Here is a 27885-nt window from a genome sequence, read left to right as displayed (position 1 = left end):
GTGTATGGGCACGGCACTGGTACATAATAGGTGTATGGGCACGGCACTGGTACATAATAGGTGTATGGGCACGGCACTGGTACATAATAGGTCTATGGGCAGGGCACTGGTACATAATAGGTCTATGGGCAGGGCACTGGTACATAATAGTTGTATGGGCACGGAACTGGTACATAATAGGTGTATGGGCACGGCACTGGTACATAATAGGTGTATGGGCACGGCACTGGTACATAATAGGTGTATGGGCACGGCACTGGTACATAATAGGTGTATGGGCAGGGCACTGGTACATAATAGTTGTATGGGCACGGAACTGGTACATAATAGGTCTATGGGCAGGGCACTGGTACATAATAGGTCTATGGGCAGGGCACTGGTACATAATAGTTGTATGGGCACGGAACTGGTACATAATAGGTGTATGGGCACGGCACTGGTACATAATAGGTGTATGGGCACGGCACTGGTACATAATAGGTGTATGGGCACGGCACTGGTACATAATAGGTGTATGGGCACGGCACTGGTACATAATAGGTGTATGGGCACGGCACTGGTACATAATAGGTGTATGGGCACGGCACTGGTACATAATAGGTGTATGGGCACGGCACTGGTACATAATAGGTGTATGGGCACGGCACTGGTACATAATAGGTGTATGGGCACGGCACTGGTACATAATAGGTGTATGGGCACGGCACTGGTACATAATAGGTCTATGGGCAGGGCACTGGTACATAATAGGTCTATGGGCAGGGCACTGGTACATAATAGGTCTATGGGCAGGGCACTGGTACATAATAGTTGTATGGGCACGGAACTGGTACATAATAGGTGTATGGGCACGGCACTGGTACATAATAGGTGTATGGGCACGGCACTGGTACATAATAGGTGTATGGGCACGGCACTGGTACATAATAGGTGTATGGGCACGGCACTGGTACATAATAGGTGTATGGGCAGGGCACTGGTACATAATAGTTGTATGGGCACGGAACTGGTACATAATAGGTCTATGGGCAGGGCACTGGTACATAATAGGTCTATGGGCAGGGCACTGGTACATAATAGTTGTATGGGCACGGAACTGGTACATAATAGGTGTATGGGCACGGCACTGGTACATAATAGGTGTATGGGCACGGCACTGGTACATAATAGGTGTATGGGCACGGCACTGGTACATAATAGGTGTATGGGCACGGCACTGGTACATAATAGGTGTATGGGCACGGCACTGGTACATAATAGGTGTATGGGCACGGCACTGGTACATAATAGGTGTATGGGCACGGCACTGGTACATAATAGGTGTATGGGCACGGCACTGGTACATAATAGGTGTATGGGCACGGCACTGGTACATAATAGGTCTATGGGCAGGGCACTGGTACATAATAGGTCTATGGGCAGGGCACTGGTACATAATAGGTCTATGGGCAGGGCACTGGTACATAATAGTTGTATGGGCACGGAACTGGTACATAATAGGTGTATGGGCACGGCACTGGTACATAATAGGTGTATGGGCACGGCACTGGTACATAATAGGTGTATGGGCACGGCACTGGTACATAATAGGTGTATGGGCACGGCACTGGTACATAATAGTTGTATGGGCACGGCACTGGTACATAATAGGTGTATGGGCACGGCACTGGTACATAATAGGTGTATGGGCACGGCACTGGTACATAATAGGTGTATGGGCACGGGACTGGTACATGAGAGGGGTATGGGCACAGCACTGGTACATGAGAAGGGTATGGGCATGAGACTGGTATGTAAGAGGGCTATGGGCACGGGACTGGTATGTAATAGGGGTATGGGCACGAGACTGGTACAAGTGCAGAGTAGAAGTGCAACATGGATAAGTATCTTAAATATATGTTTAAGGAGAAAGCCCCCTCCCCTATCCTATAGAGCCCATCCTATGGGGACTTATGCCTTTATGTGGCAGATTGAACTGGTTGTTATTATATTTGTGTATTATGTAGTAACTGATTGAATTAGCCGTGACACCTGTCCAATTAGCTGCCATATATAGTACACAGACTCTGAATCTCCCAGTCTGCGATGTTCTGAGGTCATCTTCCCTTCATAGCCCCTTGTTGGGACCATGGCTGCGCAGTGGAACGTGTGCTCAGTGTTCTTATAGCAGACATTCTGCAGTAAGTTTCCACTTACAGAATTACTGATATACAAATGATCTGGATGTCTCTGTATCTCCTAGTTACAACCATATGTCTCCCTAAGAAGAAGAGGCACAAGAAATATCGCAGCGTGATATCAGATGTTTTTGATGGTACCATTGTCAGCTCCGTGCAATGTCTTACATGTGATAGAGTAAGTATTATATACTCATAAGCTATGTTACACGTACTATTGTTGGTGGCTTCCAGGACTATGAAAAATATTATTTTATGAATGTCAGAAACACAAGAACAAGCATATAATTTATATAATAATAAATGTGGAAAACAAACTACATCATTTTTCTGATCTATGTTATTACATGTCATGACATAATAAACGATTTTCTAGTAATCACGAAGGACTGGCTACATTTTGGTAAATCGAATATCAGTGACAAGTACTTAGTTTATCTTTTATTGAATAAATAATTACATAGTAAGTACCCCCATGATCAGTAACTTGTAAAACCACCTGTACAGCAATAGCTAGAAGTAATTGTTTCCTGTACAAGTCACTAAATGAATTTGAGGAATGTTGGCCCATCCACGTTACAAACCTGCAGTACTACATTGATTTTTGAGAACATTTGTTTCTGTTCAGCTCGCACAAGGACCCACCACAGAATCTCAGTGTAGTTGAGGTCTAGACTTAGACTATTTTAATTTAGAATATGCTGTACTAAAGAGAAGTTCTTGGTGGAGACAATGATTACAAGGTATACCCCAAATCATCTCCCCTCCACCACCTTGGTTGATGGTTCTTATGAGGTTCTGTGTTTTGTTTAGAGCAAACTTGGTTTTGCGCATTAAGACCAAACAACTCTACTTTGGTCTCGTCTGTCCAGAGGTTATTGTTCCAGAACTCTTGTGTTTCGTTCACGTGCAACTTTGGAAACTTAAAACCGAACTGCAATGTTTTTTTTACTTTGAAGAGAAGGGGCTTTCTCTTGGCTCTCTCTCCTTGGAGCCATACTTGTTCATTTTTTTTTCTTCTGATGGTAGAGTCATGAACTTGAACATTTATCGTGTTGACAAAGGTGCATTAGACTCCTTGATGTTGCTTTTAGGTTCTTTCCAAGTTCTTGCCATATCTCTTGGAGCATCATACGCTCTAATCTTTGGATGAATTTGCTGGGATGCGCACTCCTGTGCAACAGTTTGGGGAAGGCCCTTAACTGTTCCTCCGTGCCAAATGTGAGGTCCATCCAAAAATGGTTTTACGAATTTTTTGCGGAAGAGCTTGACTGCCCTGCACAGAGCCCTGACCTCAACCCCATCAGACACCTTTGGGATCATTTGGAACGTCCACTGGGAGCCAGACCTTAACGCCCAACATCGGTGCTAGACTCCGCTAATGCTCGAAGACTGAATGGATGGTAATCCCAGCAGTCATATCCCTAAATGTAGTGGAAAGCCTTCCCAGAAGAGTTGGGGGCTATTACAGCAGCAAAGGGGGGTCCCGTTCCATATTGATACCCATGGCTTAGGAATGAGATGTTCAACAAGCACATATAATAGATCTGATATTTGGGGGCGATTATGGTAGAAATCAAATCGCCGCTGCAAAGTGACACTTCACGGCATAGGATACACTTATATATCTGCCTGGGGTCAGAAACTGACTTCACCATTATGTACATCCCATAATTCTTATCTTTAACAGTTTTTGACGCATTAAAGCATGTCCCGTCTCCTCCAGCTACCTACATCTAAAACAATGTTTCTTTATTCATATCCATAATTCAAGCTCAGATGCTCCAACATCTCCGGTGTAATCCTTTCCTCTGTGTAAACGCTGACAATGATTAATTTCTTGTCTGCCGTGTTCCTGTGTGACCTGATACATCATAAATTTGATATTTCAGTACACGGCTGCCAAGATATTTCTGTAACATTCATTATAAGATGGTAAACAGAGCATCCTGTTACCTTGTATCACAAGACACAATGTCTGCCTAGGGGACTGGTCCACTTTATCTGCTAACTTAAAGTGCCACCTAACCTAAAGTATCAGGGGATCCATTGTGAATAAACAATATACTATATATACTGAGACATAACTACATGTATTGAGCATGCTGACTGTTCTATCCTTTTGAAAATAGCAGATACTGTTAAGAAGGGTGGAGTTTTATTTCTTATATCACTTAAATAGGGGGTAAACAAACTTGTGTGACCTTGGCTAAATTACCCATTACTGGGTACACACTACAGAAAATTTCTCCCGATGCGACATCTTTAACGATTTTACCAGCGACGGAAAAAAGAAAGTCCCAATCAGCAGCCAATTCATGTGTACACACTGTACACGTTTTACAAGATTTACCTTCAGATCTGTGCTCTTCATCTGTCATAACCATCGGCTGAAAAGATGGTGACTCTGCACACTCCATAGAGATCTATGGACACTGCCGGTCATGAGTGCACACACACTGCAGGATTGGAACGACATCGTTCCATTGTTGAACGAGATTTTTAGTTCAGTTTAAAAATCAAATGAAACGATACGATGAGCTTTGGAACAATAATCATTCATTGTTGGAGCGTACACACTAATGCGATATCGGGCCAAACGGTTGTTTATCGTGTGATTGGCCCTATATTCGGCTGAAAACATTGTAGTGTGTACCCAGCCTAACTGTGTGTTGGATTCTCTGTGTTTGTGTGTTAGTTATTGTTCAAAACCATTTTATTTACCAGATCTTCAATTCAAAGTTTTGGAAAGTGTGAATAGTGCATTCTAACATTGATGCTTCATCTGCATGTATGAACATCCCACGCTTAGTGTTTTGTCCATTAACTGTCCCGCGTACCTCATTTTTGCTCTGTTCACAACCAGATCTCTGTGACACTTGAAACATTTCAAGATCTCTCCCTGCCCATCCCGGGGAAAGAAGATCTGGCCAAGTTGCACTCGTCCAGCCACCAGACCTCCCTAATAAAAGCCGGCTCATGCGGAGAGGCCTACGCTCCTCAAGGATGGGTAGCGTTTTTCCTGGAATACTTTAAAAGGTATAGCTGTAATTGCTGTATGTGGAGTTGAAATAAGACCTGGGGGGCGCAGTGTATGGTCCCAGCAGTTTCATTGTTTTCTTTTCTCGTCTTTCTAGCTGGTTTTGGGGTCCAACTGTTACGCTGCAGGATTGCCTTGCCGCCTTCTTTGCCAGGGATGAACTTAAAGGTGAGTTACTGAAATATGATTGTTTAGATGAGTTTTAGCTGCAAATTTGTTATTTTTTACCTCTTTTATTGTAATATTTATTTATTTATTTTAATATGAGAATTTTGTAAACAAAAATAAAATAGTTGGATAGTTGCGTCCGCACTGCATGTTACTTCTGAGAGTTAAGATCATTATTTGCCAGCATTGAATGTCATGTATTTTTGTTTTGTGTGCAGGAGATAACATGTACAGCTGTGAAAAGTGCAAAAAGTAAGTCGTCCAAATTGTTGTCGATCATTTCGAATGCTTTACATTGTTTTCTTTTTAAATAAAGACCATCTAGTAAAGTTAGCCATTTAACACGGCCAACAGCCAATTTATGGTTAATTTTGCGATGGTTACAACATTTCCAAAGTTTCTCGAGCGTGTCAAGAAAATCTTCTTGTTCTTGTTAGATAAAGACGACGTATTGGATGATTGAGTTTTCAGGAGTGATCACAACTCACTGTTAACATAACCATAAAAGCCAACTCTGACTTTTTAATGTCCCAAGTTACTTCTTAAAATAAACAATTCACGTTTGGGCTGATAATTGTTCTGACATTACTGTTTATTGATTTTAATTCTGCAGGTTAAGAAATGGCGTCAAATTCTGTAAAGTGCAGAAATTTCCTGAGGTACGTTCTTTAATTCTTACATTAAATTTGTTTGCATTTGCCTCACACAGCAGGATAGGATCGAAGAGCTCTCTCCGGCTGCTGTGTAGCACAACTCCCAGCATGCTTTGCAATCGAGCAGCCGGCAGCCATGCTGGAACTTGCAGGAGGCCCGCACTAAAATTAAATGGGTCTATGCTAGAATCTGTTGTGCGAATCACAGTGAGGAATTGTTTGTATACCTGTTGCAAATAACAACTTTCTTTCCTGTAGATACTGAGCATACACCTGAAGCGTTTTAGACACGAACTAATGTTCTCCACCAAAATCGGGACCCACGTGTCTTTCCCTCTGGAGGGCTTGGATCTTCAGCCGTTCCTTGCGAAGGACAGCCCCAGCCAAATAGTGACTTATGACCTTTTGTCTGTGATCTGTCACCATGGGACGGCCAGCAGTGAGTACTTGTGTTGTCCCATATGAACCTTGTCCCTAGGTTTTTTGTTTTTTTTAATAATTGTTCTGGCGGTATTGACATTTGTATCTGTTCTTAGAGTCAGATAATATCTATTCATACATGTGAAACTGCTGAATGGATGATTTAAAACAACTTTCATCATATCTCTTTTCTTAATGTTTACAGTGTGGAAAGAGACACTGATGATATCTCTCAAAATGGGGGATTATGGAGGAAATGCATGAAAACTTGATGTCACCCATATCAGCCAATCCGATGTTTGCTCTCATTTTCTAACCCGCACTACAAAAATGACAACTAGGATCTGATTGGTTGCTATAGGCAACACCACAGTTTTCCTGTAGTCATAAATGTCCCAACATGTCCTATATATACTCTGTGCAAAGCAAATGCAATGATTAATTAAATAGTTATTTATAATTATTTATTTATTTTTGGTTTTTTTAATGTGATCTAGTATGTATTTACTTCTATAAGATAATTTATTTACTGAGCCAAGGCAGTGAATTAGAATTTGGTTTGGACTTTTAAGAGAAATATGACAGCTTGCAGTGAGCAACATTTGGTGAAAATAAGAATGAATACTTCACCCTGCGTTGCCACATTTTTTATTAAATTACCGCTATCACTGGTATTATTTTATGGTTTTGTTTTTTCCAGGTGGCCACTATATTGCCTATTGCCGGAACAACCTAAATAATCTGTGGTATGAATTTGATGACCAGAGTGTCACAGAAGTGAGTGAAGTGACCGTGCAGAACGCAGAGGCCTACGTACTTTTCTATAGGTATTTTTTTTTTTACATGTTCTTTATTTATATGTTGCAATACTACCATCATTAATTAATCATAGGCAAACTGAGGGGGGTTCCTAGTGCCTGGAAACTCCCCTCCAAGCCTGGGGCACTGTATAATTGAGGTGTCTGGACCCTGCTCTCGCTTCACACGGCTCTGCTTGAAAAGGGTGAGCTGCGTGCACCTAACAGTAGTGCAGGCAGCATTGCCCATGTATATTATGGGGATAGAAAGAGTTGGGGAGCAGCCAAGCACTGTCTAATATTATAGCCATGCCCCCATGCATGCTGGTCACGCCCACTGGCGGCGTGGTGTGGAAACCCCCCTCTACAAATCCTGCGTTTGCCCCTGTTAATGGTAACAATTCAATGGAAAGAAATATAGCAAAACAGTAACATCATCTTCTATGGGTAATTTTGTGCGTATTCACTACAAAACCAATCATTCCAGTCACATGACCGGTTGTTCATCGCTGAGCACCTAGCTATGCCTCTTTATAAATTAAAGGAACGCTAGCAGAAATTGAAATGACAACACTGAGTATTACTTTGATTCATAGACAGTTTTGTGAGTGGGCAGCAAAGGGGTGGGGTTTAACAGGAAAGTGGGTGGAGTTTTGACCAAACGTGCACATTTATGGGCGGGGTTTGTGCAGAAAGGGGGCAGGGATTATTTTGTCCCATTTTCGGGATTCTAAATGTTGGGAGGGATGGTAGATCAGTGTCGCTTATGAAGCAGTTTAGGAACTGAACTGCAGACAGAGAGTAGGACCCTTGAAAACTAAATACAATCAAAAGAGGAACAATAAAGAATTTAATTTTAAAAAGGCTATTTAAAATACCTATTAGAAATGAAACTACAACCTTGAATTTCTATACATATTTTATCTAAGTGCCATTTGGTCATGTACACAGAGAAAGAATGTTGTGATGGTCACACAGTCACAATAATAAGTAGAGACCACCTTTTATAACCTGAAGTGGTTTTGCTTCCCCCAGGAAGTCCGGTGAGGACGCTCAGAAAGAGCGCAGACGAGTGACCAATCTCCTGAACCTGATGGAGCCCAGTCTCCTGCAGTTCTACGTTTCTCGACAGTGGCTCAATAAGTTTAAGACCTTCGCGGAGCCTGGACCTATAACAAATAATGATTTTCTGTGCGTGCACGGGGGTAAGTTTTTGGCAGCAATAAAAAAATATATGAGTGTTTTCATTAATCTGTGCTGCTGTATTCTGATGATCTGATTGGCTACGGGCGTTCTATCCCCACTTACTTCAAAACTGGGGACAATCGGAGTACATTCAGCTTTCATCTTCTGCTTGTCCGACTACCAAATGCACCATAAAATATTTCAGTTTCACAACAGAGAGCTTAATAGTGACACAATTATACTGGGTACATTTATAGTGATATAGGCAAGAGGTATAGATAGCAAGGATTTTCTCTTTTTTTTTTTTTATTCAGTGCACAAAAAAATCTACATTATTGGATTTTAATTTGGCAGAAAAAGAAAAATTTCAAAATTATATGCGAGCCACCAAATCGCACTGCCCAAAACTGGGGGCTGGATTTACATCCTATAGGCACACACCTATAGCACCGTAAACTCACATACACCATCCACAATTTTCCTATATGTAAAAAAAAAAAAAGGTATAATGACAATTCACATAAGGTGTGTTCTCTCAGTTCTTTATTTTGCCCTTCTGCACCGATAAAAGAAATAAAAAGTTTGCCGTACATGACGAAGCCCGAACAAAACTACCAACGTGTAACTGAACAATAATAAAATCAATGTCTGATCTGCATGTTGTTGTTATGTGGCTGTGGGTATAAATTGGCATGGTCCATTACAAGTAACACGTGAGTCTTTATCTGATTGCCAGGTGTACCACCACGTAAAGCCGCCCTGATAGAAGATCTCGTGGTTATGCTGCCGCAAAATATATGGGATTATTTATATAGCAGGTGTGTATTGTGTTCAGGGTACAGTCGCCTTAAAGGATCCCTCCAACCAAAACCAAACATTTCTTTATGAGTGTAACGCTCACTAAGATGAGATAACATACAAAGCTGTACTTACATTTAGTGCTGAATTCAGTTAGCTGCGAAGGGTTTTCGCGGGCATTTCGGGGTAACCTCATTTTTCCTTGTGCCCCATAGAGGTAGAAACCGTACTAACGGTAGAACTGCACACACACTGGTGTGGTTCCCTTCTCTTGTAAATAGAAGGGAAGCATAGGCAAACTGAGGGGGGATTTCCTAGTGCCTGGAAACCCCCATCCAAGCACGGAAGCACTGTATAATTGAGGTGGCTGGACCCTGCCCCCGCTTTACACGGTTCTGCTTGAAAAAGGAGAGCTGCGTGCATCCAACAGTAGTGCATGCAGCATTGCCCATGTATATAGGAAGAGTTGGAGAACAGCCAAGCACTGTCTAATATGATAGCCACGCCCCCACGCATGCTGGTCACGCCCACTTGTGGCGTGGTCTGCAAACTCCTCTCTACAAATCCTGCGTTTGCCCCTGGGAAGGGTATTAATAACACATCTGTCTGCTTTCAATCATGCAAGTACTAGTTGAAGGAATAAACACAGAGGTGGGCTGTTGAAACCATATTGGAGACACATTGTTTGCATTGAATACCAGTATTAAGATACGTATTTAATGTTCTGTCATTATTGACGTAAATTTTTTTTTTTATTTCTATTCATCATTTAAAAGTATCTTTAATAAGTTAATCGTGTTATGTTGTCCCAAGAGAATTATTAAAAATAAGTGTTTTAAAGAATTTAAAAATATGTGAAAAAAATGGGAGAAGAAGAAATTCTACTATTGCTGCACTTATAGCAGGTAATACTGCTATATACCACCCCCCCTCCCATTCAGTAACTGCTCATGTCAGGAGACTGCTTTCAGAGCCCTATTATAGTTATTATTGTTATATCATGGGGCTGTCTGGTAAAGACATAACCGTGTCCTTGCATACATTATACTCAGTTCACGTATGTTGTGGATCTTGCCTTTTTTACTTGCCGGGCGATGCTGTTGTGTAATTATGGTTAGTAAGAGTCTGTGTATATTTGGGGATGATTATTGAATCTGCAGCCATGTCGGTTTCCCCCATTTCAAAAGGGTAATTTATTGCATTTGCTTCTTCTTTTGCCAGATCAGTATAGAAATATGTCCTCTTGTGTTTATAAAGGTTTACTAAATGGAGATTGAGTGTAGAAATTAGTGTTCTAGAAAAGGACGGTCCCCTGTAAGTTGGGCTTTTTAGGATTGGTTTTGGCTTGTTTTGGGCTTGTTTTTCACTAAACGGTTGCTTGTTTTTCTTTTCAGTGTTGGCAACCCTGTAAGCGATATACGTTATACACACACACAGGATTCCATGGTTGGAAAGGCACATTAATATGGGTTCAATTGGCCCAAACATAACAGTATTTCTTTATTGTATAATATAACCTCCTTAAGGTGCATTGATATGCTATACAAAATACGTACCAGCATTACAGAAAAAGATGCAGTAATTCAATAAATGGTAGCACTATATTAATAAATAGTATGTATATGTATATGTATATATTTATGTCTGACACATACTCTGAAGAGCCAGGAGCAGGAGCCCTGCCCAAAATGTTCCTTTAAGGACCTGATGATGTCCTGTTCTGCCCCTGTTTACATGATTATTTGTGAATGTTATTACTACTTAAAGTGTAGTGATCCATGAAGGCTTCACAGCTTTTGCTCTTTGTTTAGAGGTGGTTTCCTGTCTGTCTTCTGCATGAATTGTCTCAGACATATTAAATGTGATTATGTTCTGCAAAGTTCTCATTTTCTCACTGTTCTCAGATTACATAGTGTTAGGGAGGACCATTGTTGTAGGGGATAAGTGAGGAATTGAGAGCCATCCCTCAGTCTGTCGTACAATGTAAGACTTCTGTGCCGCAAGTCATTACAGGTGATTGTCTACACATAACGGATGCTGTAAGTCATAGCAACTCCCTACTATAGTGTTGTATAAATTTGGTTGCTATGGGTTACAGATCTCTTATTTGCAGCATTATCTGTGCACCAGTTGTCATAACTATTCCCAGTTCACTGAATACAAATCTGTTTTCACGTGGACATTGCATAATATATCCACGTTTTTTTTTTTTCAATTTTTTTTTTTTTTTTAATGTGGTTCCTGTATGTGCCGTGTAATGTAAAAATGTCGTCTTCTGCCACCATGGTCCTAGGTTCGGAGGTGGCCCAGCTGTCAATCACCTTTGTGTGTGTTACACTTGCCAGACCGAACAGGACAAGATTGAAAAGAGGCGGAAGATGGAGCTGGAGACTTTCATTCGGGTAAATGAGATCGCCCGGACATTATCTCTTCGTTGTTTCTGCAACAATCAGAAATAGATCCTGTGTGGCTGGTATAACGGACTTCTGTAAGGGCTTGTTGAAGTGTGTGTGTATGCCACCTTCCGTCCCTTGCTGATACAAATGGGCTGATGGCACGTTTGTAACACAATATGCACAGATGACAGAACGTTGCATTGTCTCTGCGGAGTTCTCCGGCTCACGCTGCAAGCATTGGCAAGCAGGGCTGTGCAACAGGTAACTTTGGTATCAAAGGTGTTTTTGTGTGGCCCCTAGCATCCTGTAGACAGGCCAGGCTCCATCGTATGACCTTTTATAACATTCGGCTTGTACACGCAGCCTGAACCGCACTGTGCTGTGTAATTCCATGTAATTACTCCTGTCACAGCATTGTGAGCACTTCAGTGTACTGTCATTGGCCTCCGTAATCCATTAACAGCTTAATATCTGTATTTCCTCAGCTTAACAAAGCTTTCCAAGAAGAGGACTCCATGGCTGTGATTTTCTGCATCAGCATGCAGTGGTTCCGGGAATGGGAGGGCTTTGTAAAGGGCAAGGACATCGGTAAGCACAACATCCACAGTTTGTTTTAGTGTGCATAGGGCTGGGCAATGTGATTGAGCTGTATGTACAAGCCTAGGTTGTATAGTGCAACCTGACGAAACACAGAAACGGTTGAAAAAGTATTTGGAGGGTTTGCAGGTTGGCTGTTATATTTAAATTACTGATGACTATGAATGAAACCCTTGGGTACAGATGCCGTCTACTGGGGCAGATGGGGCGCTCCAGTGCCATGTTCTGGTAGAACTAGGCTCGGCTAGTTTTATTAAAGAGGAAAAAGTAAATAAAACAACAACATAAATCCTGTCTGGATCTAAATAATACATTAGAGAATCTCTCTGGAAGGACCCAATGTCCACCTCACTAACATCAATTGCCAAGTTTACTTCACTGAGTAACAAATAGCAGTTTCTCTCCCTATGGAGGATTACAGCATCTTTCCCCAGGTAATTAGAGAGACTGACTGAGCACAATGACGGCCTTTTAAACTACAACTTGCAGGTGAAACTATTAATTAGCCTGCTGTCTGACTGGCAGGTCAGAAGACCCAATATGGGTTTAATAAATGGAGGCCCTTCCTCTCACTCCATTCACTCCAGGGATCCCCTGATCCAACTCTTGCTTGAGCCCAAAGCTTTTGGAATAATGTCTTTCCAATGGTAACAATTTTCCTTGAAGTTTAAACACATAGATCAGAAACCTGGGACATTCCATCAATGACTTTGCGCTGCGTTAAAAAAAATATTGAATAGCTTTTAACGCCTCTCCCTCACTCCCCTCCTATACTTTCAATGGATCTTCTACTTGACCGCGATAGGACCGTATGTGCAAAAAAAGTGCATTCAATTTTTTATTGAATATCGGGTAAAGTTATACCACTATAAAATGAGTGAAAACCGGGATAAAATTACTTAACGTGGTGTAAAAAAAAACTGCGGTCAATTGAATTTTCCCCTATCTGCGACCAATCTGATCTGTCGGCAATCTCATCTCTTATTTTAGTCAGATGAAAGCTTTATAGAAGTGTGTTTTGTCTTGTGCAGATCCTCCTGGCGCCATTGATAATTCGAAGATAGCAGTCTCCAAATGTGGGCATGTGTCTCTGAAACAAGGTGAGTGACCTAGCATTGAGACGTATAAACCCAAGGTTACGTTTTATAAGATGAACTAAAGCTGGTGACCCATAATGACCCCAATAATTTGTTGGATCAGGGTACATGCAAACATCTTTGTGGTGTGTCAGGGTCTGCTACGCTTCTGTACCGAGGCAGCATTGACTAAAGATTGTGATGGACTAGCTGCTGTATGGAGGGTTTACGTATTAATTGCTAATTGATTGCTGTCATCTTTTCACTATCCCTCTTCTCACCACCCTAATCCTCTAAACACAGGCAGGCAACCTAGTGATCGCCAGCCGTTGTGGAACTACAAGTCCCAGCACATCCTGCCAACCCATAACTGGAATTTATGCCTAAGCCTATAGACGTTATGTTTCCCTTTAAATCTAATTTCCCTCTCGTTAATAATCGCACCCTAGCAAAGCCACCAGGAAGTTTTTTTGTATAGACAGTCTAACAGAGACCAGGGGCTTACCATTTTTTTTGTTTCCCGAAATTTAGGAGCAGATTCTGGGCAGATATCCGAAGAAACCTGGAATTTTCTCCAATCCATCTACGGCGGCGGCCCTGAAATTACCCTGCGGCAAAGCGTTGTAATTGCCGAACCAGAAGCCGGCCCGTCAGAAGAAAAGATTGACGTAGAGACGCGGAATGTATAATTATTTGATTTATTGGCACTAGTTTTACGACGAAGTCAGTGATTATATTTTCGTCTTTATTTTTCTTCTTGAAATTATTCCTTCTGTTAGCTTATGAAATTAGAAGACATTTTTGGCTGTGATCTTAAGTGTCCTATTTATGTTTTGTTTGTTTTTTTTCTAAGAGAGCAGAAGATTAAGCTGAGAGTTTTATTTCAGATGACCTATGTAAATGTTTTAATTTCTGTTTTAATCCTGTACATAGTGCTAAATGAAATCTGTGATTGGCTGCGGGGCGTCCACATTCCGTGTATGGCTTTGCATGTAACCGGTTCAGCCATGCCTTGTGCTCGAAGTGACTGAATTCGGTTATATGGGCATTTCCTATTCCTTTCTGGCAGCATTGGCCCCCTAGTCTTTTCGCCTGCAGTGTCAGGACTTCACCTAGTCAGCCAAGTGCCTCGCGTGAAGCGAAGGAAAAAAAAACGTGGACCTTTTTGAATTACTGCACATTTTGTAGAAATGTGCGACTAGTGGAAAGGCACTTTTTAAATTTAGTATAATTAAATATATACTTCTATAGTGCCCTATACCCTTTAAAATTGTATTTTTATATACTATCACAAAACAGACCAGGACTGGTGGCTCATTACAAAGTGACTCAGGTTATGCGTCAGGTTTTGGGGTCTTGCACTCCGCCGAATTGGGGGTAAGGAGCAAATGTAGAAATGACCAATATCTGGTTGCTTTTTATTTTGTATTGATTATCTAACCACTGTTAATGAGTTGACACTTTAACCTACTGTCTGCTAAAACATGTTTTGTGCACGGCATGCCCTAACATAAGACAGGAGAATAAACAATTTTATTTTGATAACAAAGGTAGAAGACGCTCGGCGAATCCAATCACCGTTTTCTGAAACGTGAAGAATACTTAGTATATTTATATAATTGAATTTATTTTTACCGTTTTCTCAATTGATTACGTATAAGTGTAGACCTCCGCCGCAGGATAATTGTGAAAGAGCACAGGTATGGAAAGATGTTCGCTGCCGCTGCGTTGAGGTTTCGTTCGTGCCATGGACCGGCGTTGCGTAAAACAGCGCATCTCAACCAGTCTGACGTGTACATGAAAGCACAAGTGATTGCTCTTGGTCACAAGACACATTTCCAAAAAAAGGGTCAGTGATTGTAGATGTTAGAGAGTAAGTTTGAACTTGTCTAATCTCCGCAAAAATACATTAATTTGCAAATACCTCTATCGTCATAAACACATTGTAGCATTAATTGTCACCTCTGTCATCACGGGAGCCCTGTCCAAGGTACTTTTGCATCCAATGGAGGGTTCCTTATGGCTTCTGTGCACACGTCTGGAATATGAGAATATCGGTAATCCCGGAAGGTACCAATGGGGTGTGCCGATTAACCCCATCATTGATGAAAATTCAATGGCAAGTCTTGGGCAAGGGTGATATGGTCAAATTCCAAACTGCCAAACTCCCTTTCCTCCCCAAAAACAAACCAAAATATTTTAGCCGTTTAAAAAAAAAAAGAAGGTTGAATATCTAAATAATGCACAACAATCACTACAACATTAACTCACCCCAAAAGAAATAAAGTAAAGTCAGGTTAGTGTAGGATCAAATACACTGAAGTAGAGATGAATACTGAAGCAAATGATTAAATATAATCTGTACAGCGCTACACAGTACCGGTGGTGCTATATAAATTATAACAAAAATTTTCAAGTACTACTTATAGAGCACTGATCTGAGTATCAAATTCTACGAGTTTACAAAGTGCAATAAAGGATCATGTCACTTGTCCGAGATGAAAAAGCAATATATCGCTACAAATTAAATTTTCTACCTTGCGATATGACAAAAACAGAAATGGGGGGATCCCATAGTAAGAGGTAATCACTACAATGCCACAAATCCAAGTGATAAGTCAGTGTAACTAATAATGAGCAGCGACCCACCACTCAGACATTTATTGTCCAGTTTGCTGTGGGTCTGTCAAAGCTAATTGCTGATTTGTTGCTACGGGTTCTGCGATTTGCGCTTTTACTCAGTAAATAATCAAATATGTCTGAGACTCCAGTATACACAGCAGTATGTGCAGGATTCTGTTGTCTATACCTGGTAATGTTTGGGTTATGTCTACTGACACGAGCTGCAAAGCAAAGTCTAATTGTTAGTGTTTGTAATATTCATTATACAAAATCATCTGTTTACCCGTCTTCATTACTATACTATTGTGATACTTGTTCATTATACGGGCTCCTCCTCTCCGGCACCCCAGACAGTACTAACCCTCCGCTCCTCCTGTTACTCTCATCAACCTGCTCGTCCTCTCCGGTACCCCAGACAGTACTAACCCTCCGCTCCTCCTGTTACTTTCCCTCCCCCTACTCCTCTCCCCCAGACAGTACTAACCCTCCACTCCTTCTGCAACTTCCCCTCCGCCCTGTTTCTGGTACCCCAGACAGTACTAACCTTCTGCTTCCTCCTGTTACTCTCCCATCAACCTGCTCCTCCTCTCTGGTACCCCAGACAGTACTAACCCTCCGCTACTCCTGTCTCTCTCCCTTGCACCTGCTCCTCCTCACCTGTTCTCTAGACAATACTAACCCTCCGCTCCTCCTACTACTCTCACTCCCCCTGGAAAGCCCCTCTGCTCTGCACCAGCTGTTCATAAGTACATTTTGAACTAGCGGAATAGAGAAAGTGGGTGAGATAAATAAGTAGGATCCAGGCGGCGCAATTCCAGACTCCGGCACTGTGGAGTAGCAGTAGAGCAGTTTGCTATTCCGGATTGGGAATGAAACATTCTGACAGCTCCTCCTCCTCTTCTGCCAGTATAGTGAACAAGTACCAAATTTATTTTATTTTCTTAATTTCTGTTTGGAACATTTATTTCTATGTATTCCTGTGTAGACACATTGTTTGCTCAGTTTTGATAGCCCCCGTTTCAGAGACCTGTATCTGCACCACAGACTACGTATTTATGTTCTCCTATTTTTTTTTAATAAACTATATTGTTTCCTTTTGATACAGTCATGCTTGATAATGTGCAATATTGTATGCATACCTTCCATTTTTGTTTTTGTTTTTATAATGTTTATGGATAATGGTGGCATTTTGCTCAGCGCACCTAGTAAATTACTTTTCTAGTAGTATTGGTGCCCATCATTCCTTTGTATCCAAATGCACATCCGCGCCCCGATCAGACTGTGCATGTAGCACATACTGGTATATCCTTACATTGCTGTTCATTGTACGTTTTCCTACAAACATACATACTGTGTAACTCAAGATTTTACATATCTGGTTTACCCACCACTTAGTGCATTAATCTTTCCTTCTTTACTTAAAAAGTCCATTTAATATTTATAATATTATCAGATTTTCATATTTTCCAGTTCTGTTATTGGTATTTGCAGATGGTGGGAGGGGATTTTAAACCTAAAAAATGACCACTACTCCAGTTACTTGAAATATTCCAGGTTATTAGCATTCCTTTATAAGATCTGCTGAAGGTACTGGGCACTAACAAATTGTATTTTCTGTAGCTTTTCCTTAAGTTTCTACCGCACAAATGCAAGTCAGTGAATGGCTAGATGTGATTGTTAGCATGTTGTGAATGTTTGTTTTTAATGATTTAATTGCTCATTGTAAATCGTCAATAAAAGAGGACAAGTTTAATTGCTTGTTTGTGTGATTTATATATAATTAAATGATGGTGTAGCACTTAATGGGGGGTATTCAATTGTTAGCGTTAACGAAAAAAAACGAGCGCTCCAAAAATGTTACCGTTTATACGATAATATTGCGTGTGAAAAGCGTTAATAAGGTAGTTTACTCGCGGAATTTCAGCTCGCCGCTCAGGGAGCGGTGAGCTGAAATTCCGCGAGTAATTACCGTATTAACGCTAAGATTTTTTGAGCGCTCGTTTTTTTTCGTTAACGCTAACAATTGAATACCCCCTTATGAATTGTCAATTACATGGGAAATCCCAAGTTGGGGGAGGCTCCATTTTTTTTTTTTTTTTAAGAAGCCAATTAACCTTCTAGTATGTTTTTTGGAGTGGGAGGAAATCCACAGACACGACGAGAACATACAAACTCCAACACAGGTGGAAGGTAATGATTAATATGGGTCCCGGTTCTGATGCTTCATTGCACTCCTAATATTCCTGTCCATTCCCTTGAATGGAATTGTAAAGAAGAGAAAAAAACCAAAACAAAAACAGCCCTCATTTTTCATACTCCTGGAATTAGCGTAATATGTTTTTCACAAGAGAAGAACGGTGTTTCCCTGGACATACTTTAAAACTAAAGGATTAACAAAGGACTTGTATCAGATCTTTGCATATGTGGAATTCTATGCAGTGGTAAATGGTTGTTTTATACCGATCTGAATAATTACTACCATCTGTTTCACCTGCCTGGGAGCTGTAATGAGGAGTTCTCACAAACTGGGTGGGGCTGTTTTTTTTATATGTGAAGAACAAAGAACATTGTATAACAATTAGAGATGTTTACTGACCCCCCCGTGTTCTGGTTTTGGATCTGGATTATCTTCTTGTTTTTGATACCTATTTTTTTCTAAAATCCTAATTTTGCTTCCCCCCACCCCCCTACATTATTATTATTAACCTCAATAACACTAATTTCAAATCATTTGCAGTCAATTTTGACCACCTCACAGATCACAATATTATTTTCATACACTTTCAAACAAATACTGCAGCGACCTGGCTGGATGGTAAGCGACAGAGCAATGACACAAACACACGGCAGTTCCTAGCACATCTAGGACACATTGCCACACAGCAGTGGCAGTAAAGTGGTGCAAGATGGAATTGTCCTTGGGCCCTCCCTCCCTCGTGTAAGATATTGAAAAGGACATGCACAGTTTAACAAAGCAAGCACTCCAGCGACAAGGAGTGCCACTTTTGTGGCTGAAGTGCTTGGTTTGTTTGGGCCCCCACAAAACAAGCTAACAATGGGCTTAAGGCACCTAAGCAAACAGCTTAATCAACTTTACTGTGGCAAGTCATGCTCCAGTGGCAGCAGTTCTTGCCAGTTATAAGAAGGCCATTGTCATGTCTAGGCATAAGACCAACAAATCCAAATTATTAGGGACCCTTAACCATCTAGAATCCTCATCTATGTTGCGCCATTTAAAGCGAGTTCATGGAAAGCTTTTGTGAAAATCAGAAACTTATACTAAAAAATAACAAGCAGTCCAGCATCAGCTACCTCCCTTCTCTCAGCTAGATCCCATCACCTGCAATCTACACCCCCAACACCTTCATCATCAATATCCTCACAAGTGATCGGCGTTAGTCCTACATCCAAGTCTCTAAGGCGAGACGACTCCTCCCCTATCCAGGACTCCTCAGAAGAATTCTTGAGCGTTAGGCCCACTGTTGCTGGGGGTGGATCTTCAACCCAGAAGCAGACCAAGAAGAAGACTACTAGTAGTTTACAACAATTGACTGTTAAACAGAACAAGAGGAAGCAAGTATATAAACTGTCACCCAGTCGCACAGCGGATCACAGGCGCCATGGTGACTATGCTAGTATTAGATCTGCGGCCAATATCCACTATTCATGCAGCTGGTTTTAGACAGTTACTTGAGGTCTTCTGTCCCTATTACCAAATTCCATCACGACCCCAATTTACTAGAAAAGCTATTCCTCACCTCTACCAGAAGGTTCGTAAAAATATAATTATTGGGCTACAAAATGCCATTCTACCCGCTGTACACTTAACCACAGATATGTGGACAAGCGGAACTGGGCAAACTAAAGATTATATGACTGTGACAGTCCACTGGGTTGGTGATTCGCCTTCACCAGCAGCATGTACCAAAGTACGTCACATTATTCTGAGGCAGGCTACTCTGTGTATCATCTGCTTCACTAAGAGGCATATTATTATTATTATCGTAGATTTGTAAGGCACCACAGCGCCGTACATTAGGGAAGACAAGGACATACATAAAACAAGAACAGAAGGCAGACAAAATGGAGACATGAAAACAAAGGGTATGGAGGACCCTGCTCATTAGAGAGCTTACATTCTAAAGGGAAAAGGGCGTAGCTGAAACAAGAGGAGCGAGTGTGGCTCAGAGTGGAGATTGGGATAGTTGTGAGGGTGCATTAATGAATAGTATCATCAGGGACAAGGTAAGCTTTAAAAAAGAGATGGGTTTTTAGACAGCGTCTAAGGATTTGGAATTCCATAAGTGGGGAGCAGCACGGGAGAAGTCTTGTAGGCGGGAGTGAGAGGTGGTTATCAGACACGAGACAAGGCGCAGGTCAGAGGTAATATCGCCGACAACCTGTTTGAAAAACTAAGGGATGTCATTGCAACATGGCTTATCCTGCTTGGACTCTCCTGAGGATATGTGATTTCTGATAACACCACCAATATTGTTAGAGCATTACAGCGGGGGAGGGGGGGATTCCATCACATTTCCTGTTTTGCTCACACAATCAACTTGGTGGTACAGAACTTTTTAAAGAATGACAATGACATGCAGAAGATGCTGTCTGTATCCCAAAATATTTAGGGTCATTTTCGGTATTCTGCAACAGCTGCAAGAATAGAATTTGAGGGGTAATGTACTTTAGTCCAGCGCAGTGGAGAATATTTTCTGTGTTGTGCAAGGTGCTGAACCACTCGAAGTAGTCATCTGTGAAGAGAGTGCAGACAGTTAGCTTGAATCAAGTGATTCCCCTATTTAGACTTTTTAAAAAGCAGCAAGAGAAATTGGAGGAAATGTAACAAATTTCGCTAATTATGTTGGACTTGTAGATTAAGTACTTTTTTTTCGCTTCGCCAGGATCCAAGAGTTATCAACATCTTAAAATAGAATTATTACATTTTGGCAACTGTGCTTAATCCTAGGTTTAAGAGCTATGTATTCTCTTTTTTTCCAACAGACCTAGATCTCAAGAGATGCAATGAGCTTCTGGTTAGCAAGCTGACAGCTCAAGTGGTACATGACACAATGACGTCTCCTCCTTCAGTTTCTCTGGAAATTGCTGCTAAGAAAAATCTTAGCTTTCCCAAGATACCCAGTGTTGATGCAGATAAGTCAGATGAGAGGAGTCTGCACAACATTTTGACATTTGGTCTGGTCTAAAAGAATTGGCCAAAAATCGCGACAGCTCTTCCGTAAAATGAACTGCAAATTCCATGAGGAAGGCCATTACCGGCAATTACATCAAAGTACACAGACTTCTGTAATGGTGGAATCCAGCAGGGATGAATTAGTATTGTTTGAGGATGATGTACACACTGATGAGGGTGAATATGATGACAGTGTAGATTGCAGGTGCTGAGAGAAGGGAGCTAGTTGATGCTGGTATACTTGGTAATATTTTGGGTAGAATGACATGTTAGCAATTTTTTGTTTTTCTACAGTAAACTTTCACCTTTATTAGAGGTGTTTTTTTCTTTAAAAAGGTACAAGTGTTTTATTTACATTTATGTTTCGCTGACTTAAAACCACTATGCACTTGAACATAGGCTTTAGCACATGAGGTAGAGGGATTAGTATCATCATGACTGAGACTGGAGATTGACAAGAACAATGTGACTGGAAAGTGACAAGGACACTGCCACCCCTTCTGTTTTTGTATTAGCTATAGCACAGTAAAATGTGACTGGAGACATTTAATAACACTGCCCGCCCTATTATTTGAATTTCTGTTTCAGCACTAAACACTGCCACCTCTCCTATTTCTGGGTGAGCTATGGCATAGTACAATGTAACTGTAGATTTTGAAGAACACTGCAAACCTTATTATTTCTATTTCAGCAATGGAGCTCTCCTGTTTGTGTGTAAGCTATATAACACAGTACAATGTGATTGCAGATTTAGAAGATCAAGCCTGCTAGCCCTATTATTTCTATTTCAGCAATGACAATGAGCAATGGAGCTCTCCTGAATGTCACTGGAGACTTTGAAAAACACTGCTACCCCCTCCTCTTTCTTTTCTACCTATGACGCTGCCCAACTGCACTAGAGACTGCTAAGAACCGTGCTACCCCTTCTGTGTCCCTCTGTGAATTGACGCTGGATCACCGTGGAGGGTGGTACTTTTAGAATCGAAAACTTGCGAAATCCGATGACGTTTTGCCTTGTTTTCGATTCCGAGGGCGCGCGAAAGTACCGAGCCGGCTCAGCGCGATATTCAGATCTGCTAGGTTCGGGTGTGTTCGGTTCTCGGGGAACCGAGCCTGAGCATCTCTAATAACAATGGAAATGCTTAATGCTGGTAACTTGTTACACAAAAATAGATAAACAAGTAGGGGAAATTAAAATAAGTTCTGCTGCAGTACACATTGTTGCTAAAAAGGCTGTCACTGATTAAAGATGGTAATTAAGGATGTGGGATGGACTTTATTTAAAAGATGTGGCGAGTAACAGCTTGGTAATTTTCTGTGCGCCCAATGCTACTCCAACATAATAAAAATAGAATACAATTTTGCCTCATGACATATTTAGTTTTAGTTCCAATGAAGGGGAAATATCCCTATAAGTTTGTTTACTTTCATTTTATATTTTCACCAAAACATATCATTGGTGTTTTATATAGAGAACTATATTTCTTGCATTTTCACATTGATCCAGTACAGCACTTTCTTCTCCAACTTGTGAAGCCATAAAGTTTCCTCTCCACAGTTTCACACATGCCCCCTTCCTAAATCTATTCTTCAGGCTGTGCAGAAAGTATTTTGAAAGCACCTGGACAGGTGAGCTGCGGCATTCCGTAGCTCGTCCAATCAGGTGCTTCCTGACAACTGGATCACACTCAAAGCTGCTGCAGTCTAGAAACTAAAGTGAGCCAGGAGTATATTCAGAACCGCCAGAGGTCCCAGGGAGAGTTGACCCCAAAATTGCAATGGTATTGGAGCTCTTCCTTAACCTGGTCTTCATAATATCAAGGGGAGGAAAGAATCATTACTGTGGGAAAAGTACTCTCCAGCAGAGCTTCTCTTGAGGATCCCTGCACTGGTGAGGGACAGCAGGCCAGGATAAGCTATGTACTATGGTAAAAAGAAAGAAGTTAAATTAGTTTTACCTTTAGTAGACCCTGAAAACTTTGAAGGTCTGGGAACAATGATAGAACAAGAGCATACTTCGACTAAGGTGCTGCAAAGGAAATATTTTAGATTCTGAAATAAAAGTTGGTAATACGGGAGTATGATAAAAATAAGATATTTGTAGGTTAAGTATTATTGAGGACCTTGAATGCAAGACAGAATTTTGAATTGAATGATGAAGGGGTGAGGCAACCAATACAGAGATGGACCCAGGATAGCCTCATTAAGGAAAACGACTCTAGCAGCCACATTTGTAATGCATCCCTGTGAGTATGCCAATTAGGTAGGCAGGAGATTATAGTGTGTAGTTTGGTGTTTTCTTTAGCAAGATAAGGACAAATGAGAGATACATTCTTTAGGTGTAAGGAACTGGACTTATGCAATGCTTAAATGTGGGTAGTGAAGCCCAAGACTTAATTGGATGTGAAATACAGAAATAAACAAACGAAGAACCACTCTGCCCCCCCTCCCCATTTCAAAAAATGTACTCTAATTAGGAATTGGACCTTTATATAACACACTGAAAAAGCCTCTACTACCAGACCCTCACATAACACACTGAGACCACCTGCCTCCAGCAATGGACTCTCACATAAAACACAGATCCTCACATTAAACACTGGGGGCCACCTATACCCGAGACTGCAGCCTTCTGTGGCTCTGAGGCAACCTGCACCTGAGAACGCAGCCTCCTGTGGCACTGAGGCCACCTGCACCAGAGAACGCAGCCTCCTGTGGCACTGAGGCCACCTGCACCTGAGAACGCAGCCTCCTGTGGCACTGAGGACACCTGCACCAGAGAACGCAGCCTCCTGTGGCACTGAGGACACCTGCACCTGAGACCGCAGCCTCCTGTGGCACTGAGGCCACCTGCACCAGAGAACGCAGCCTCCTGTGGCACTGAGGCCACCTGCACCTGAGACCGCAGCCTCCTGTGGCACTGAGGACACCTGCACCTGAGACCGCAGCCTCCTGTGGCACTGAGGACACCTGCACCAGAGAACGCAGCCTCCTGTGGCACTGAGGCCACCTGCACCTGAGAACGCAGCCTCCTGTGGCACTGAGGCCACCTGCACCTGAGACCGCAGCCTCCTGTGGCACTGAGGACACCTGCACCAGAGAACGCAGCCTCCTGTGGCACTGAGACCACCTGCACCCGAGACCGCAGCCTCCTGTGGCACTGAAGCCACCTGCACCTGAGAACGCAGCCTCCTGTGGCACTGAGGACACCTACACCTGAGAACGCAGCCTCCTGTGGCACTGAGACCACCTGCACCTGAGACCGCAGCCTCCTGTGGCACTGAGGCCACCTGCACCTGAGAACGCAGCCTCCTGTGGCACTGAGGCCACCTGCACCTGAGAACGCAGCCTCCTGTGGCACTGAGGCCACCTGCACCTGAGAACGTAGCCTCCTGTGGCACTGAGGCCACCTGCACCAGAGAACGCAGCCTCCTGTGGCTCTGAGGCCACCTGCACCTGAGAACGCAGCCTCCTGTGGCACTGAGGCCACCTGCACCTGAGAACGCAGCCTCCTGTGGCACTGAGGCCACCTGCACCTGAGAACGCAGCCTCCTGTGGCACTGAGGCCACCTGCACCTGAGAACGCAGCCTCCTGTGGCACTGAGGCCACCTGCACCAGAGAACGCAGCCTCCTGTGGCTCTGAGGCCACCTGCACCTGAGACCGCAGCCTGTTGTGGCACTGAGGCCACCTGCACCAGAGAACGCAGCCTCCTGTGGCTCTGAGGACACCTGCACCTGAGACCGCAGCCTCCTGTGGCACTGAGGACACCTGCACCTGAGAAAGCAGCCTCCTGTGGCACTGAGGCCACCTGCACCAGAGAACGCAGCCTCCTGTGGCACTGAGGCCACCTGCACCTGAGAACGCAGCCTCCTGTGGCACTGAGGCCACCTGCACCAGAGAACACTGCCTCCTGTGGCTCTGAGGCCACCTGCACCAGAGAACGCAGCCTCCTGTGGCACTGAGGCCACCTGCACCTGAGAACGAAGCCTCCTGTGGCACTGAAGCCACCTGCACCTGAGAACGCAGCCTCCTGTGGCACTGAGGCCACCTGCACCTGAGAACGCAGCCTCCTGTGGCACTGAGGCCACCTGCACCTGAGAACGAAGCCTCCTGTGGCACTGAAGCCACCTGTACCTAAGACTGCAGCCTTCTGTGGCACTGAGGCCACCTGTCTCCGAGACTGCAGCCTTCTGTGGCTCTGATGCCACCTGCACCGGAGAACGCAGCCTGCTGTGGCACGGAGGACACCTGCACCAGAGCTGTGGCACTGAGGCCACCTGCAGCCCCCTGTGGCACTGAGGACACCTGCAGCCTCCTGGGGCTCTGATGCCACCTGCAGCCCCCTGTGACACTGAGGACTTCTGTGGCTCTGAGGCCTCATGCAGCCCCCTGTGGCACTGAGGACTTCTGTGGCTCTGAGGCCACCTGCAGCCTCATGCAGACACTACAGACAGCTGCAGATTGGCCTCGGGTCACGTGACTCGCACACATGGGCGATGACTATTACAGCGCACAGTGCAGTTCCCCCGGGGTCCAGCAGGTGTCGTCTCGCTGGAAGCGGAAGTTGTGTCGGCGTGGAGGGGGCTTCCGGTGGGTGTGCAGCGGCCTGACTCCCTGATGAGGATCCGGTGGACAGCGGGTACCAAAGAGGTGAGAGTTCCCGGCACACGGGTACTTCCTGTAATACATAGCAACACACAGGCCCCTCCTCCATGGTAACATGTGTCCATAATGCGTTATTAGCATCTCTCAGTGCTGCACAGCATTGTATAGTGACTGCATCCCTCAGTGTGAGTGGTGCTGCACAGCATTGTGTAGTGACTGCATCCCTCAGTGTGAGCGGTGCTGCAGAGCATTGTGTAGTGACTGCATCCCTCAGTGTGAGTGGTGCTGCACAGCATTGTGTAGTGACTGCATCCCTCAGTGTGAGCGGTGCTGCAGAGCACTAGGTAGTGACTGCATCCCTCAGTGTGAGTGGTGCTGCACAGCATTGTGTAGTGACTGCATCCCTCAGTGTGAGCGGTGCTGCAGAGCATTGTGTAGTGACTGCATCCCTCAGTATGAGTGGTGCTGCAGAGCACTAGGTAGTGACTATCCCTCAGTATGAGTGGTGCTGCACAGCATTGTGTAGTGACTGCATCCCTCAGTGTGAGCGGTGCTGCAGAGCATTGTATAGTGACTGCATCCCTTAGTGTGAGCGGTGCTGCAGAGCATTGTATAGTGACTGCATCACTCAGTGTGAGTGGGGCTGCAGAGCATTGTATAGTGACTGCATCCCTCAGTGTGTGTGGTGCTGCAGAGCACTGTATTGTGGCTGCATTCCTAGGTGTAAGTGGTGGTGCAGAGCACTGTATAGTGATTGCATCGCTCCAGTGATTGATACTGCAGTGCATAGTATAGGGACTGCATTCCTCAGTGTGAGTGGTGCTGCAGAGCATTGTATAGTGACTGCATCCCTCAGTGTGAGCGGTGCTGCAGAGCATTGTATAGTGACTGCATCCCTCAGTGTGAGTGGTGCTGCAGAGCATTGTATAGTGACTGCATCCCTCAGTGTGAGCGGTGCTGCAGAGCACTAGGTAGTGACTGCATCACTCAGTGTGAGCGGTGCTGCAGAGCATTGTATAGTGACTGCATCCCTCAGTGTGAGCGGTGCTGCAGAGCATTGTGTATAGTGACTGCATCCCTCAGTGTGTGTGGTGCTGCAGAGCATTGTGTATAGTGACTGCATCCCTCAGTGTGAGCGGTGCTGCAGAGCATTGTATAGTGACTGCATCACTCAGTGTGAGCGGGGCTGCAGAGCATTGTATAGTGACTGCATCCCTCAGTGTGTGTGGTGCTGCAGAGCATTGTGTAGTGACTGTATCCCTCAGTGTGAGCGGTGCTGCAGAGCATTGTATAGTGACTGCATCCCTCAGTGTGAGCGGTGCTGCAGAGCACTGTGTAGTGACTGCATCCCTCAGTGTGAGTGGTGCTGCAGAGCATTGTGTAGTGACTGCATCCCTCAGTATGAGTGGTGCTGCAGAGCATTGTATAGTGACTGCATCCCTCAGTGTGAGCGGTGCTGCAGAGCACTAGGTAGTGACTGCATCACTCAGTGTGAGCGGTGCTGCAGAGCATTGTATAGTGACTGCATCCCTCAGTGTGAGCGGTGCTGCAGAGCATTGTGTATAGTGACTGCATCCCTCAGTGTGAGCGGTGCTGCAGAGCATTGTATAGTGACTGCATCCCTCAGTGTGAGCGGTGCTGCAGAGCATTGTATAGTGACTGCATCCCTCAGTGTGTGTGGTGCTGCAGAGCATTGTGTATAGTGACTGCATCCCTCAGTGTGAGCGGTGCTGCAGAGCATTGTATAGTGACTGCATCACTCAGTGTGAGCGGGGCTGCAGAGCATTGTATAGTGACTGCATCCCTCAGTATGAGTGGTGCTGCAGAGCATTGTATAGTGACTGCATCCCTCAGTGTGTGTGGTGCTGCAGAGCACTGTATTGTGGCTGCATTCCTAGGTGTAAGTGGTGGTGCAGAGCACTGTATAGTGATTGCATCGCTCCAGTGATTGATACTGCAGTGCATTGTATAGGGACTGCATCCCTCAGTGTGAGCGGTGCTGCAGAGCATTGTTTAGTGCAGGGTTTTCCAAACCCAGTCCTCAGGGCTCCCCAACAGTGCAGGTTTTCCATATCTCCTTGCTGGAACACAGGTGTATTCATTACTGACTGACACATTGTAACAGATCCACAGGTGGTCCTAATAGTGACTGCAT

General features: G+C 43.7%; 2 protein-coding genes across 4 annotated transcripts in view; both read left to right on the top strand.

Moving 5' to 3' along the window:
- Positions 1 to 17682, top strand: part of USP33 (ubiquitin specific peptidase 33) — a 39252-nt gene extending 21570 nt beyond the window's left edge. For all 3 annotated transcript variants that reach the window (XM_075181945.1, XM_075181946.1, XM_075181944.1), the window contains exons 12-24: positions 2243 to 2355; positions 5044 to 5216; positions 5315 to 5385; positions 5604 to 5637; positions 5999 to 6044; positions 6297 to 6477; positions 7159 to 7285; positions 8291 to 8460; positions 9177 to 9258; positions 11532 to 11640; positions 12120 to 12222; positions 13263 to 13331; positions 13839 to 17682. In XM_075181945.1, the coding sequence (XP_075038046.1) occupies positions 2243 to 2355; positions 5044 to 5216; positions 5315 to 5385; positions 5604 to 5637; positions 5999 to 6044; positions 6297 to 6477; positions 7159 to 7285; positions 8291 to 8460; positions 9177 to 9258; positions 11532 to 11640; positions 12120 to 12222; positions 13263 to 13331; positions 13839 to 13996 (1436 nt within the window). In that variant the 3' untranslated portion in view covers positions 13997 to 17682. The remainder of the gene's footprint in view (positions 1 to 2242; positions 2356 to 5043; positions 5217 to 5314; positions 5386 to 5603; positions 5638 to 5998; positions 6045 to 6296; positions 6478 to 7158; positions 7286 to 8290; positions 8461 to 9176; positions 9259 to 11531; positions 11641 to 12119; positions 12223 to 13262; positions 13332 to 13838) is intronic.
- Positions 17683 to 25670: 7988 nt separating this feature from the next.
- Positions 25671 to 27885, top strand: part of ZZZ3 (zinc finger ZZ-type containing 3) — a 34856-nt gene continuing 32641 nt past the window's right edge. Inside the window, exon 1 of the mRNA XM_075181939.1 lies at positions 25671 to 25775. The gene's annotated coding sequence lies outside the window, so the exon portion shown is untranslated. The remainder of the gene's footprint in view (positions 25776 to 27885) is intronic.

The sequence above is a fragment of the Mixophyes fleayi genome, chromosome 8 (genome assembly GCF_038048845.1).
Source record: "Mixophyes fleayi isolate aMixFle1 chromosome 8, aMixFle1.hap1, whole genome shotgun sequence".
Taxonomy (NCBI): Eukaryota; Metazoa; Chordata; class Amphibia; order Anura; family Limnodynastidae; genus Mixophyes; species Mixophyes fleayi.
The sequence above is the reverse complement of the archived record's forward strand: the minus strand, read 5'-3'. Positions and strand labels throughout refer to the sequence as shown.